The sequence below is a fragment of the Rhyacophila brunnea genome, unplaced genomic scaffold (assembly GCF_057557595.1).
Source record: "Rhyacophila brunnea isolate RB1 unplaced genomic scaffold, BYU_Rbru_1.0 scaffold_23, whole genome shotgun sequence".
NCBI lineage: Eukaryota > Metazoa > Arthropoda > Insecta > Trichoptera > Rhyacophilidae > Rhyacophila > Rhyacophila brunnea.
The window spans coordinates 13,658,176-13,674,857 of record NW_028232893.1 but is presented as its reverse complement, the minus strand read 5'-3'; the positions used below and the strand labels follow the sequence as shown (position 1 = coordinate 13,674,857).

Sequence of the window (16,682 nt, the reverse complement as noted above, 5' to 3'; positions counted from 1 at the left end):
GCCGTCTGAATTTCACTACACTACTATCATTGGACTTAATGGCCTTCAGAATAACACAGCATCTATGAACCATACGCCACTGGGTAGGAAGATTAATATTACATATAATGGTACAAAATTATAACGAACCTCAGCGACATTCTCCGGACCTCCCAACTCGTCAATGAGCTGATCGAGCGTATTGGCAGGGAGTCTTTCCCCGAGCTTCTCAATGGCCTCCAGCAGTTGCTCCTTCATGGTGCACGCCCTCTGGATAGCATTGAAAGGCGGGGGCTGAGACTTCTGAGGGGGGCCTAAATAGATCCCATTGGTTCCGACAGCTGTCCCCGTTATGCTGCCGGTGGGGGTCTGAACGGTGATGCGGTTGGCGTTCGCTGCATCCGAAGTCTTTCTCTCGATGTGTTCCTGTATTTTGTCTTGCGTGGTGGACGGTTTTTTTTTCACCGGCGTTGTCTTTTTCATTTTCTTGCCGGGCTTTTTTTTGCGCCCAACCCAAGGTTCTGGGGGAAAAATTTGAAATGTATTATGCAGTTTCAACATCCCAAACACTTGAGCTGATTCCAAAAAGTTTTTAGTGCGGATGAATAATTGGTTAGTAGCTATTAAAATCCACTAAGTTGGGCATTAGACCGAAATAACCGTTGGTTGTAACTCGTTTTATCTAAATAGTAATCGTCCAAAATTAATTATAAAGTGTGTAACAAACATTTTATCTGGCCCCATATTTCAAAAAATCAAGGTCAGGTAATGGCCATGTGCCGGGAACAGCAAATGATGGCACTCAGACCTCATCAGTTATCAGGGCGAGTCAATTGTTTTTTTAATTCCGAAAAAATAAAAACATTGATAATTTATAGAAAAATATAAGCCGCTCTCCGTCCAAATTGTTGGGTATTGGATTCGTCATCCTCCAGAATTATCATTATAAATAACGAGGTGATTTAAAATGTTTGTCTTCATTCAAAGTCGTCCATCTAAATAATCTGACAAGCGTTTCTCAAACGACTTTCTAATTTCTTTCTAAAATTGAAACCGTTCCTTTGAAAATTGTACGGAAATAAATGAGTCATTCTACGGCACTTTGCTTTACAGCTAACATTCCTGGAATGTATCTCGACTGAGTCTGTCTCCATAGAACAAATATAATGATTATTACCATCGTCACTGTCGCTGCCATTGTAGAAGGGATTAAAGTCACTGTTCTCGCTGGCGGAGTCATCGTCAGCCTCCATCTCATTGGTGCTGTTGGCATCGTCAGAATCACTCCCCAGGGAAACCGGAGAAGGAGACCTCACCGGTGAGTGGTGATTGGACTCATCCGAAGATGAGGAATAGCGGCGGGGTCTCTTCACAGCACGACCGGAAGTACGGGCTCCCAACACTGACGCTGCTATAGCTGTAAACAATTTAATTCATTTTAAATATTCCAGAGTGAGGTATAAAATATCTCCATCCCTTGGAGTGGGTCATTTTTGAGAAACTGATTGCTTCTATGATTTTTGCATAGATACTAACACTAATGAAAGAGTGGAAAGAGATGTTACCATTTCGTCGTTTTGCGGCAGTGGCACCCGAAACTCCATTCTTGGTCTTCTCCTTCTCCTTTTCAACTTTCTCCACCTTCACCACTTTGTCCATCTTCCCCAGGCCCAGGTTCAGCAGTCGGTTTATTCGGTTGCGGTCCGGCGCCGGAAAGTGCTTCTCCACTAACGTCTGCAGGACACCTCTGCAAAAAGAGAACACACAAAAATTATTCAAAAATAATAAAACTTCACGGGAATCCTCAGAACAAAAAGATTGAAAGCCTAAATAACAATCTGTCTTACATAAGCCTAAAAATCAATATTTACAAAACTAACTATATGTGCAATCACACACGTCTCGATCAAGATTGCCATTTTCCCAGCAAGAGAGTAGAGCTTCAGATACGTACTAGAGGTGTGCATTCTTGTAGTACAATGCGTAAGGCACCGACCTCTTACACCAGGTGTTACGGGTTCAATTATACATAGGGTTCATAATTATTCAGTTTTACATATCTATGCATTAGACAAAATAGTTGCAGATGCATAAATGGTAGTAAATTTATACAGGTTCACAAGGAATTAGGTGTTATGATAACATACTTGGCAGTTGACACAAAGTCACTGAGTTCCCCGTCGTCCCGGTCAAGCTGCTCGAGGGTCCTGGCCTCCCCCGTACTCTGCAGCCCGATCACCACACATTTTCCGCACTTCACCGCCTCTCGAGCAACAATCACAGCGTGGTTCACCTGCCGCCATACAAAACAATTCAATAAAATTATCCATCAGAGCAACATTTGAAATATTCATATAAAATTTAGGACATAATTATTATGGGTATTAAATATATAAGGCCAGATGCTTAGTCATACTTAAATGTTGTCTAACGTTATGTGGCCGAGATCAGCTGTCAAGTGGTGAACTTGAGAAACAGCGATGACAACTATCAGAACAGTCAGGTGTCGGGAGCAACTTGCTTCACTGTTTTGACAGATACTACAACCGTTTCTCAATTTTAGTTAGGTGCCTAGTAGATAATTTAGGAATGATTGCCGAACCTTGGCTGCGATGCAAAGGTATTTGAAGAACCTCTGATGGGAAGACCAGAACTGTCCCCACATTGTCTTCTTCATTCTATTCTCAGCGTCAATCAGCTCAGCGGCCTCTTGGAACTTCTGCATCGCCTCTACCCACTGCAACAAACACCAATTGATATGACATGGATTGATTGATTGAAAAAACATTGAAGTGACTGATCGAGACAGGAACCAAGTCAAATTTCCAACAATTCTCACTCTTCGTACAGAATAGCTCGTAATTTTCAGGTTTTGTATAAAATTTGACCCGGCTTGTCTATTTATCCAAGTCAACTGTGTAAGACCAGGCATTAGGTGGAATATAAATGAAAAAACTTAATTTACCAGAACAACGGCTAGGTCGTATGTTTCTTTGAATTCTTTGGTAAGGGGCACCTCCTCGATTTTGAAACCGACACCGTGAAAAGACAACTGTCTAGCAATGTACATTCCTCGAAGCTTCATGTCCATCGCTACAATTTCCATGGCGCCGACTCCCCTGAAATCGGTAAACAAATATTCATAACATTTACAATGCGTAAAAGGAATAATGAAAATAGCAAACCAAATTCAGCAGAAAAAGATTAGCTGTAGACTGGAAATTTGGACGTTTGCTATGCAGAAATGTGACTCATAACCACCGTAGTGAGTCACTGAAATATCTAGACTGATGCTTGAAATGTTTTTACTGGTGATTGAGACAGGAAGGAGACATTATGTGTGACCAATCAGTTTGCTCAAGCAATACAACCTATACCTCTAGATATGCTATCTTTTGTATAGACGATGTAAGATTACAAAAAGGTTATGCATAGATAAATCATTTGACATTACCTCTTCTCGACTGCCGATATGAAGTCCATAAAGACAGGGAATGGCGTTCCATCGCCCCACATGCCGAGCCTGACCATGTACGCCATGTTTCGGGGCTCGGAGGCTCCTGTGGCGGATGCGTACACCACTCTCGCCTTGGGCAGCCTGTTCTGCAACTCCAGGGCTGTGAGACCAGTTTTGGTGGGTTTGGACGACCCCACCGGACACAGGTTCTTCGCTTTGTGGCACTCGTCAAAGACAATCTGACAGTAGTCGGTTAAGGAAATATTTGCCATTTACAATTGATTTAATGGAATATACATTATGTATGATTCCAAATTATTCTGGAACGAACTCGTCATGGTGACAATTTCATAATGCCGCATATAGTGTAAAGAATGCAATGATACATAGTTCAATAGGGAAACAACTCAAAAAAACCTTGTTCTGTTGTTCATCCCTCTCATCAGAGAGCCGTAAAAAACACTTACACATTTAAAAAACCCGACCACCGGCTATAGGCTGGTTAATATTAGACCGGATCATTTAAAACAAAGAGGATATAATTAGGTCTCTGGTAAATGTGTCAATTTAAATAGTGTATGCATCAAATTTTGCAACAGTTCACCACCCATACTTCAATGTGAATCGCAGCGGACAAACTACTTCTACAAGTTAGGGGGGGTAATAAATGTAATTATTTTTGAAAGAATTTTGATGTCGTTTCCATGACAATACATCACTTTTATCTCGTAGATTATAAAGGATACAACTCCATCAAAGTCTTCCCCACACCACTGCAGCAATTGTTTGAGCCGCGTCTTGTACTTGCCGTCCGAGGACTGCGACTCTCCGATCATGGCCGAGTACGTTGAGAATATCACTCCCTTCTTCACATTACCGTTGATAGCCGACGAAATCTTTGCGTACTTGAACTGAAATATAAACAGTACAATTAAAGGAACCGTATTGAACTGAATGATTTATTTGTCAGGGTCGCACTGAGACAAAAATGCTTATTAATGTAACAAATGCAAAGTAAGTTTCTCACACAATGAACTGTCATTATTTCGAATATGAATAATGGAATTTGGAATCACCATCGAAAAGTTCTTTAAGGAATTAATCAAAATTCTTTAGAATAAAACTTTTATTGAATTAGCACAAACCTTATTCAACGGATGGACGTCTATTTTTGCACCTATATCTTTGAGATCCCTCTCAGCGTCATATTTCAGGTCGTTGGATACGGAAATCCAAATGGCTCGCTTTCTGCCTTTTATGAAATTCTCGTAGATTATTCCGGCTATAGTACGGCCTTTCCCTACACCAGCACCATCGCCTGGAAATCAACAATTTCAATGATGATTTGACAACACTACTTCAGAACTTTAGCGGCCTCGCACATACAAACTATGTGTAAACAGATATAACTTAATGTACTGACTGACACACAGCTTGTAACCACACGAATGTTGCTGAGGGCTGTAGGTAGTTCAGATCGGACAGCAGTGGCGAAGGGTGGAAGTAGGCTGTTAATAATAATAATAGTCAAACGTGTTTGTTGACAAAGTTTAGTGTACACTATGTCGAATCTTCACAGCCTACCTCCACCTATTGCCACTGTCGGACAGAGCATGAAAATGCGAATGGACAGCGATTATAGTAACATCTTTATCATAAAAGACGTCAAGAAATTAATATCTGAAATACTGCATCGGTTTGTTTTTAATTGATGGATCTACCCATCGTATTTTCCTCAGTATTACAAAGTTACGTTTTCTTTGTCTGATGAGATATTATACAATTACGTTAATCTGGTGTGAATATTGAGATGTTTCTACCCAATGGCAGTGGCGGCTGCTCTGGCATCATGCAAGTGCACTGCACTCCTTCCAATTTTAAAAACATCACTCAATGTGTGCCATTGCTATTCATAAATTGTCACTAACTTTTTGCAATTAACGTCATATAGATTTGTACGCAGTCCTTGAAAAAGTGCGCTCCCGAAGATAGAACGGACATGGATAGGTACTGGTTTATTTACAAAAATCCATAAGGCGATTATTATACAAGCCGGATCGTCGTTATACCTATACATGTTAAATGACATATTAGCATTATGTTTCATAACGGCATGTGCCGTTTATTAATAAATTATAAAAAAAAAAATATTGAAATGTATTGAAAAATTTCATTTAGACAGCTCCAAGGTTTTTAATGCACCTCCGATGAAAACAATTTTACATACCACCGGCCGTCATGCTCTATGGGTAAGATAGTCAGGGAGTTAAGGCCTGAATAATAAAATTTATACTGTAAATGATAATTTTGTGGATTACCTATTAAGAAGCCGGCCCGACTCTGATCTGGCAGCAGATGGGAGTGCGCCTGCGCCGTATAAACAATCGCCTCAAGCTGCAGAGCGCTCAGTCTTCCGGTGTTTATAGTCTCGTCGGGCAGCGAGGTGCGGTACCATACCTCTGTCGGTTCAACTGATGAGAGGGAAGCCGTCTCTACAACGGGGTCTGGATGTTTTCTGCCCAATTTCACTGTAAATTTATTAAATAGTAAAATAACACTTGTCTTGAATGGATTTACAATGATTACTTTAAAATGATAACATCGCTTCAATAAAATTTAATTCTAAGTATATTTAGACATCCAACTATTTTATATAGACTAGGGATCGGCTAGGGATAGGTACATTGGCACGTCACCAAGGTTGCTGACCCTAGTCGACAAAAATTTAAAAACGAAGAAATTATTTGATATGAAAAATGTTAAGATTACCGTTAAATCATGTAAATATTGATAAAAAGTCATATGTCCTAATAAATATTTTGCATGTACAGTAAAAAAAAGTCACACCTGGTTAAAAAATATGTAACCCTAAACTAATGAAATTTTGTATTACACCCTTCGTAGAGAAAAAGTTGCCAACCTCTGATATAGACTTATATGGAATATGTGTATAAATGCATCGAATAATAAACAGACCAATACATAATTTGTTAAATCCAATGAAAAACATATTCTGTAATATTAAGTCTTACGGCTGAGTGGTTTATGGATCCTTTTATAATGTCGTGGACCCCTGGTTCCAATCCTGGGTCTGACAAATACAAATATTGTTTTCAAATCGCGTTTGGAGTCCGAGTATGGACCTAATAGGTAGAGCAAGTGGCTAACATTCATTTCTCGTAAAAACAAAAATCAGTTAAGGCTATACCTCAGTTGAGGCATGGTCTAAAAAGATCGAGGCTAGGCGATGCGAGGATTGCGGGTGCAAATGACGCATGCCGAACGAAATATAATTTGTCATATAAATCCAACATGCCTCCATTTAATGTTCTGTTTATTGTTCTATTAGTAACAATAATAATATATTTATTGACATGTTTTCTTTTTCAAGTAAATGGGTAACGTTTTTAGTCATCTTTACACGATTTAAGAATTAATACCCGTCGCCATCATGAAAAAAAATTGACATATTCACACCTCGACGTTCGCTCTCAGAATGCCAGCGAGTCCAAAATTTCGTCGCGCCTACAGTTGAAAATTATTTGCCGTTTCACTGATGTATGGTCTTTATACAAATTTAATGATCTTATTAGGATCAGACATGGTAAAAGAAAAGTCTTACGTTTGGAAGGCATATAATCGGCGTACGTCTCTGCCACACCCATTTCTTCGTCATCGCCTTCTTCTTCTTCCCCAACCATTTGCTGTGAAAAATTTTGACATTTAATCGAATCAATCACAATTATTACTAAACTAATAAAAGTAAATGTATCATGGACATCAATGTCCATGACAACAATAAATGTATCACTGTGGACAGTATCAAATTTTAAATCAGAAGTTTTCTTCTACATTTAAATTTGAAACCCACTGTCGAATCAAAACTTAACTTTTCATTTTACTATTTCAAAGTACATACAAGGTTGCAATTTTCATTATGTAACTTCTTATGAGGATAAAATTTTTTGTTAAGATCTATGTAATTACATACACAGACTCGCAAACTAGTGCCAAATGTCAACGTTAAACAACAACTACACGCAACCATTCGAGTACCTATTTGATTATCTAGAAGTTAGTTTCGATTGTTGTGTGGTGTTGCCAAAAAATATGTATTGGTCAGCTTGGTGGTCGCAATAAACAGTTTTCTCAATATTTTCTTAATTCAAATGTCTTTTCACACAACTATTGGAGATTATTTGGACAAGTAACGAGCTGCCGATTGTTATAGCTAACATATTATGTTTGTTTTATATTACTATTGTCTGTTAATTAAGTCCGCTGACTGTTATTGTAAAGGTGAACGTCACCTGACAACATTTTCGAGGCAATCTCAGAGTTGAACAAGGCCTTAATAGAAATGTTTATATTTCGCACACGATTTGACGAAAAGATTCGTTAAATCAGCGAATTTCCTCGTGAAATTTGTGTATTGAAGAATCTCAAATCCGTAGCTCTGCATTAGACAATAAATTAAATTTTTGACAGCGGGTTTATTAATAAATCTGCTGTCAATAAATATATAACACAAGTAACCTTCTGATCGGACCACATCTGTTTGGGGTAGGACATGCCCTGCGGCCAGGCCATCGGCCCACCGAGGACTCCGGCCAGGGGACCCCCCATGGCACCCGACAGCACCTGGTTCATCTTTTGCAGCAGGAATGGGTTCATGCTGAGGCCCATGCCTGCCATTTCCACTGGAACGGAGAATGCACAATGTTAACTAGATCAAATGAAATATAAGACCGTGGTCTTGTCGATTGCTAGATAAATACTAAAGATGTCAAATAGTGGCAAGGCTTGAAATACGCATGTATCATTTCTCAAAACAGTCAAGCATAATTCAAGTAAATATAGTATTGTACTTTGTTTATTCGTACGAAAGACATAGATATTCAAACAAAATACAGCACTATACTATCCCAAAATCTATGCACAATATAATTTACCTGACTATTCTGACACCTGTCGCTTGCGTTTCTCAATTACGTGTACTACTCACTACACAGCCGCCTAACGTTATCAGCAGTTAAGTATGACTAAGCATACGGCAATAATTCAGACTTAAAACAGTTGTTATGTTATAACAGGACATGCATGCAGTGCAATCAAGACTTTGGTTATTTTAATCTTTTATTTTCTAATATTCAAAAATTTTTAAAAATAATAATTATTATATTAATGTCGAAAGGTATACATCAAAATTACATCCACATGACTGCAGCGTTAGAAGCGTCTGTGGTGACATTTGACCTCAAAGATGCAATTGAAGATATCACCATAAACTACAGGTAAAGCATAAAAATCAACTACCTAGAAATTACCAACTTCGAACCAATCATCAGGCTTTAATCACTTTCCTTGCTCAAATCAATCAGTCAACATGTAATTCAATTCTTCACCATGCAAGTATTAAAATATCACGACGTGTTCAAGCTTCACCTGCTTGCACAGTGTAAACTTAAACAGCAATAAACTCAATTAAACTACTTAAATGATTGTTTAACTAATGTTTATCGTGCATTATTCTCATGACAGATTCAACCAACTTTCGACAGTGTTATCCGGCATCATACCTTTACAATTATTATACACTGTGACAGTGGCGAAGGCTGTCTTTTGGAAAGAGGTTGGCTGTGTAGATCAAAGAAAAAGAACACACTTGTCAGGTATGCTTACAGGAAATAATAAGATAATACGATATTACAACTGTTGAATAGATATACACACTAATGGTGACGAAACACTAATTCTATGAAATTTCAGTAACTCACCGATGACATAAAATTGAGCGATGAGTTTAAATTATGTGTGCTCCGAAACATTTATACACATCAAAAATCATTAGATAAAATTATTTTTCATTTTTCAAATAATCCATATTATTTTATTTATATTTGTGATTGAATGCCATAGAAATTATTTTTTTAAATTATTTAAATTATTAATTATATTAAACAAAGCTACAGTCATAGACAATAATATTATATGCAAAGATTTTAGGCATACGCATATCCTATCGTTTTGCATACATTGTGATAGACATACTGAGGTCACGTGACATAAAGTCCATACAAAATCAGCATTACCGGCGAATAATCCAATAAATACGTTAAAGACAGATGGTGCGCTGTCGCATATTTTAACCTTTATCAGATGGTGCTGTAATCTGTATTTATTTATAATACGTTCTTACAAATGACATATGTCGTTGGCAAATTAAATTATTGTAATGGAATATTAGTGACTACTTAAATACGTCAATATGTAATTAAAGATTATTTTTCATGAGGTAGGTTTTAAATAAATAATCGCTCAGTGTGGAATCTTCGCCACTGCACTATGATTGCCAATTTGTCAGCTGACTTTACTACGAATGCGAGAGATTAAGCACGAAACTGAAACTAGGTGTATCACTCTTACAGTACTGTTTTTGTGTTCAATACAATAATCAAAGTATAAACCATGCAGCATTCAGATAAAAATATACAGCGATAGAAAAACTAAGAATCGACAGGATTTCTCAAAAAAAATAAGGGAAAAAGAGATCATTCACTAACAAAACAAAGGATGTAAATAAGTGTTATAAATAAGGAGGTATAAGAGGCCATCACTTGGAGAGCATTTATCTTAACAATGGTTACATAATACAATGTGAAACTAATGTTGTTCCGCTCTCGACATTTTCATCAATCAATAAGGTTTGATTCGATAGAACTGACATAATACACTGACAGTGAAGCCAATTAGACTGTAGATAAAATGCGAAAAATTTTAATAAGAAAGGCGTCGGTGGTGGTTAATAACGTGATAGTAAAATGGATTCTCGATTTATTATTCCTCGATCTGTCATTTTCCCTCATGTATAGTTCATTTATTAACGAAAACAAAACATTGTGGACATAACAAATCTAAATTTAAGACATTCACAACATGAGATTTACATTATAACAAATATTACCCTACAAGAAATGAAAATATAATTAATATTAAATTCTACAAGTTTTTAAAAGTTTTTGTCGATAGCTATTTCGGTTGTAACACCATTATCAAGTTAAGTCTTGATAATGGTGTAAAAAAATGGAATTCTACCAAGTAAATGCTAACTCAATTAATAAATACTACCCTTATAAATTAAATATTACCCCTAACAGGCGAAAATGTCTCAAGAGCAGAAGTGACCTATGAGATTCAAGAGAGTGAAAACTAAGTATGCCTTGTAGAAAGGCAGTCGGTCAAAATAATCATTTGACGCATTATCGAAAGGAAAATTGATTTGGTCAGGTCGCGAAATATTCTCATACACAATTACCAAAAAATATTGCATCGATTATTGCACTATTCACTATTTTCCCACACTGACCCGTTAAAAATTTCATCTAATTTGCCGTATTTTTATGGATTGATCTATTTTTTTTGGTCTAAATAAATTGGTACTCCAAATCACCCCCCCCCCCCCCCATGAATTCAGCTGTCACTGACAGATCACATTATCAACTACAGTTGTCTTTGTTATATATCTCATGGAGTTGGACGGCATCCACTCGTAAACTCTATTTAATACTTTGGACGCGGAAGACGCACACGGTGCGTAATGACCAGGCGGCCGATCGATGTAATTAACGTGCATTTTAAAGGGGGCAATTAAAATCTCATTATCTATTCAGCAGCGAAAGCGTTTAACAAGCAAAAAGTGAAATTCTAATTTTAATTGTAAATCATTAGGAATTGTAATTTTTTCCCTTATAGCGCTTGGACATGTGCGTGGATTTGCCATCAGCAATATCGTGTAGTGTTAAACTATTGAGATAATAACCGTTTACACACAAAAATGCCAATTGTCACGCCAATCTCATTTTTCAACTGTCAACGTGACGCGTTGGTGGTTGTTGCGTGAAGGTTCACTGTGCTCATATTTTTTCCGGCACGTTCACCACTATCATTATAATACGCATACGCAGATATCGTGTAAGTTGCAACTGTCTTTTGAGAATTAAAAAGCGGCTGAACTCCCACAAGATTTTGATCCATGCATGCAGTCTTGTAACTTGTACAATGATACGTGTTTACATTTGCATTTTTTTGTTATGGCTGCAATACGTACTGCCAGCAGTAAATCCAAGCATTCATTGCTTTTACGCATTTATCGTTTGGTTCATCTGGTCCTTTCAAAGATGATAGACCAAGAATCCAGTGTATCACCAGGATGTCATTTTATTTTATTAAGTTAAAAAGGTATCCTTAGTTTTGTAAAAAATAATTTTGTAATGTCATACAATAACAGACATTATTTTTGCTAATGAGCTGAGATATTTTTAGTTATACAGTAACATTAAACTTATCGTCAACTATATTAATTCTAGAGCAGTGTTTCGCAACGTTGGGCGTACGCCCCACCGAGGGGGGGGGGGGGGGGGCAATGGACAAATTATTAATATTTATTACATTTTTTTTGTTAATAAAAAAGGCATTTTCCAAAATATTTTTTTGATATTGAAACCCTGATATTCTGAGAAAAAATATGGCAGCACTGTTATATTCGTAATTTTCCTTGTTATTTTTAGTGAAAGATGGCAACACTAGCGCAAATGTCAACGTCAAAATATTGAGGTTATGGTGGACCAAATTAGTACCTCACATAAAAACTCTTTGCAGCTCACATCAAGCAAAAGATCGCACTAATTTTCTTCTGAGTTGTACGTCGTAATATACATATTTATTTACGAAAGTTGAATTAAAAATAGTATTGCCTATGTGCATTTTTTATTTGAAGCAATTCATTTCTTTTCAGAATTTGTTAGGTAACTATAAAAATTTGATAGGGGGACATGGAGAGTTTTGAAACATTGTTCTAGACTAAGTGGTATTACATATTTAGAATTTGTCTTATCTACAGTAGACTATAAGGCAATAATATCACATAAAACTTATCGCTTATTTTAATATAATATATTAAATGAAATGCTCTCTACTAAGTGATAGTTTCATTTCTCCACCATTATACAAGACTACAAAATAAACCACCAAAAATCAATACAACATACAATAATCAACGAGAAGATAAGAGAAAAAAAAGAAACCCAAACAGATGCAAAATAGAAAACCACAAACCTTGTAATAAAAGAATAGGATCCCGTGTTAAGAGAGTTAGGTTAGGAGTGAAAAGTGTGTGCGGAAAAGGGAGTCTACTACTCACTCTGAGCCAGCAGGGTGGCCGCGTTGTAGGCTGCCGTGTTGGATGTCATGTGGTGGTGGAGGGCCTGAGGGTGAGGGTGCGAGGAGGCGGGCGGGAAGTAGCTGCTCATGGCGCCCAGCAGAGGGGAGAGGCCCGCGTTGCCTGGCTGGCCTCCGACTCCCGCTAGCGCCACACAACACAGCATTACACAAAAGCCACACAATCTTCAACCGTCATCACCACTCTCAAGCATGCTAGTCCACAATATAATCTCCGTATCGTTACCAAATTCATATTTTACAATTTGTGTTAAATAATATATCCCTTTAGGTTTAGATCATGTGTACGATAATCATTTGTGCATGTGACAGATCGTAGATCCGATGTTCATTACGCAATAGTTAGCATGTATGCACTGTCATTATTTCATACTAACTTAACTTCACTTCACATGTAGGCCGTGCAATAGGCTAATTCAATAGAAGAAATTCAAAGATCGCTTGTATTGAGTTGGCCTACTGCCGGGTTTATCTTTTTTCGAACACCGAGTACTTGATTACGTACACATTGTCCTTTAGCCCAGCATGAGAATCACAAAAAATTCATTTGCATTAATTATAACATGAACATAGACCAAAAACAACCCATAATAACATTCATACCAGATACTTATCTGATTGAAGTCTCATTTTATATCCAACACAAGTTTCAGTGGATGTGCTGATTCCTATGAAACTCTTGTCAATTTTAGACTGATGTAAATATTATTACAGAACGCTCATCTGTAGTCATCATTAATAATCAACAAACTTTGAATGAATCAAAAGATAATCTGATGACAGTATAATAATTGTCAAATTACACCACCAATCTTGTCAACTTAAAGATTCACTTTTTATATGACGATTAAACCAATCATTAAATTGATATAAAAATATATATAGTATTTTTAACAGTATTGTAGTTAGTAATAGATAAATATGCTGTGAACGGCCAGCACCTTACGCACTGGATTACGGGGGCCATCAACCAACTAACTAAGTGACTAACAAACACATAATAATTAACAATATTTGTCATTAAAAGTATCACAACATAATCTCGATTTAAAAAAAAACTCATAATTTGAAATACCTTAGAAACTAAAATATATTGAAAAAAATAAATATGGTGCCGGGCAGGACCCGAACCTGCATCCATCAGATTCTGACCACTTTACCAATTTAGCTACCTAATTATGATGAAATTATCTAATAGTCATGAGCGTTTATCAAATTTTGTCAATATTGGCCAACGGGTTTTTTTGGCCAGCATCGGGATCTCTCCAAATTTTAGTCTCAACGTACTTGCACTTGTTAATTTAATAAACACTTCAACAGCATGTCTATCAGTTAATTTCATCGTAATGAGGTAAGATACAGGTGGCTAAAGCACTTTAGCCTGATTTCGATGGACGTGAGTTCGATTCCTGCCTGGCACCATATTATTTATAATAGGTATGTTTCTGAGGTGTTACCGATGTATTTTAAATAATGAATGTCACACTCTAAAATCTTGTAAATTATTTGTTGTATTAAAAAAATAGTTTATCAAAATATACATTCTTCAGTTACTGATGCATCCATTATTCTATTTCAGTGTTTTTTATTCAGATTTTGCTGAAGTTGACTTCCAGGCATTTTTCCATCTTTCGCATTCCAAAATTTTATAGACACTGGTAATTATGATGACAATAGCGGAGCATAGACTGGTTGTGTAATTTGGACGGAAGAATGATTCCCGTTAACATTATATTCCTCAAAACACAAACAAAGGACCAGACATCACAAATAATGATTGGACACAACATGTAAACATGCACCGTACAGGTACAGTGACGTATCGATGAAACATGTTTATTGTCGTACAATATTATTATGATGGTTTTCGAAAAATGTTTTTAAGAATCCCACAATTTTGGACAGCTGTTTCAGGCTAAAAACCCATCTACAGTGTACCCGGACAATATCACTTGCAGACAGGTTCACAAGCGTATTCAAAAATTTATTATCTACTCACTGTGATATTGAAAAAAATTAACCTTTCTAACGCGGCAACTGACTTTAGTCAGCCTATACGCGCGAGTCATCCGCGCGTCAGCTGACTAAAGTCATTTCGATTTTCGTTTGCCTAGTACTGCTTTCCGCCAGGCGCGAATAATTCGAATATTGATTTAATTTATTCAAAAATCATCCTTCTCTTGACATCTGTCAATGGATAGCCTAAACTTTTGTTCTATCTAATTTAAATAAATATTTTTCGGGAGCGTGTCTTGAATAAAAATATATCAGTCATCGGGCCAATTCAAATTTGCCGCGTATATAGTGTCTTATCGCTTCTTAGTGCATGTGCGCCGAAGACATTTGACTGACGTGTTTGTAACGATACGAGTTTGCGATATAATAAGTTATATTGTTTTTTAGTGATTGAAAAACTATTTGGTGCGTAAACTGTTAAATAGAATATTCGAAAGTTACATTGATCAAAGTGAATTTACAAAATATTTTTACAAAAGGAATGCTTTTGGAGATTGCATTCATTCGCCTATCTGCCAGTATATTATCCGCGAGTTTATAGTTTCGGAAAATAATTTGAACCAGGTGTCATTTAAATATACCTAGAATTCCGCGATTTAATATGTCTCTTTGTTTATCATTGATTAACATTTTTAAATACTATTTTCTGGTTATAGTATTAGGTGAAACAGACAAAAATTATTTATTTACCCTAGTTATCAGCCATTTATAAAGAAAAGACACGAACACTCAGACGCCCGTTCCCGCATAAATGCGGAAATTGTCGTATTACGCAAACACCAGGTCCCGCGCTACTGAATTTTTATACACTGCGCGGCAAATCATCGTCTGCTGGTGTGAGACAGACACTTGAGAATTATTTTTTTCGTAATACTATTCAAAAGGGTTTGATTCATGACTACTATTTTTTTTATGTAGAATTCTTCTTATATTTATAGTCGAAAATAACTCGAGTTACTTACTATCACGTCATTATAATAAAATAAGAGATTACCTATTCTAGTACCAGGTTATTGAAGTAATATAATAAAAAAAAAACAAATGAACTTGAAAATAAAATTGTGGTGACTATAAAGCATTTAGAAGTGCAAAAAGTGTTTGAAATTTAATATTTTACGAATTGTAATAGGTATTCGAAAAATAAACCATTTTGTTATGTAAACTATGTGTCATTCGATTCCATTCAGTTCGGGGTCAATGGTAGGTACAAACAGTGTTGCCATATTTTGAAAGTGGAATTATAGTACAGAGCCTCCAAAATTATAGTATTTGGGGATAAAATATAGTACGCGTTGTCATCTGTTGAAAATGAAAATTTTCCCAATTTTTCATAGTCGGCTCGTTTTTATTAGGAGAAATATTTCGCCGCGGGCCGCAGGTTCCCAATTTTTCATGGTCGGCTTGTTTTTTTTAGGAAAAATATTTCGTCGCGGGCCGCAGGTTCCCGATTTTTCATTTTTCTAGTCGGCTCGTTTTTTTTTAGGAAAAATATTTCGGCGCGGGCCGCAGATTTCCAAATTTTCGAAGACAAAATTATAGTATTTTGGGCGTACTATATCTATTTTATATCGTACATAGTACGCGGACCAAAATTATAGTACAAATACTATAATTATAGTACGGTTGGCAACACTGGGTACAAACCAGGCACTGGTGGTAAGTACATCACTCTCAAATAGCCAGTAGTTCTCAAGGATGATTTATTTATACTCGGCCTGCAGTGCTGCAATGTGTATGCGAGTTCAAACAAAAGTTACACAGTTTGAGATGTCCTGGATGCTATAAAAATGAGTTATTTATGACTGATATTTTTTCAACACACTCAACAAAAATGCTCATAAAAGTCATAAACCATATTATTATTCATTATGTGTATGGCATATTTGTCGAAATGGTAGCCGGTAGACTATAAGAATACTGAACTGTTCTTACACTTGTTAATCTGTCATCGACGCATTAGTCCAGCACCATTTCGTAAGTGTCATGGCGCCGC

At 36.6% G+C, this 16,682-nt stretch overlaps 1 protein-coding gene across 2 annotated transcripts in view; it reads right to left on the bottom strand.

The window, feature by feature from the left end:
- LOC147069566 (protein strawberry notch-like) overlaps window positions 1-16,682 on the bottom strand; it is a 34,355-nt gene that overhangs the window by 7,281 nt on the left and 10,392 nt on the right. Inside the window, exons 5-17 of one of the 2 annotated variants that reach the window (XM_085950319.1) lie at window positions 12,636-12,797; window positions 7,973-8,136; window positions 7,059-7,140; window positions 5,755-5,964; window positions 4,582-4,754; window positions 4,183-4,347; window positions 3,434-3,675; window positions 2,945-3,098; window positions 2,582-2,716; window positions 2,127-2,272; window positions 1,545-1,726; window positions 1,157-1,396; window positions 130-500 (exon numbers count right to left, since the gene is read on the bottom strand). In XM_085950319.1, coding sequence (XP_085806445.1) covers window positions 130-500; window positions 1,157-1,396; window positions 1,545-1,726; window positions 2,127-2,272; window positions 2,582-2,716; window positions 2,945-3,098; window positions 3,434-3,675; window positions 4,183-4,347; window positions 4,582-4,754; window positions 5,755-5,964; window positions 7,059-7,140; window positions 7,973-8,136; window positions 12,636-12,797 — 2,426 coding nt within the window. The remainder of the gene's footprint in view (window positions 1-129; window positions 501-1,156; window positions 1,397-1,544; window positions 1,727-2,126; window positions 2,273-2,581; window positions 2,717-2,944; window positions 3,099-3,433; window positions 3,676-4,182; window positions 4,348-4,581; window positions 4,755-5,754; window positions 5,965-7,058; window positions 7,141-7,972; window positions 8,137-12,635; window positions 12,798-16,682) is intronic. The other variant, XM_085950320.1, reaches the window with a different exon arrangement.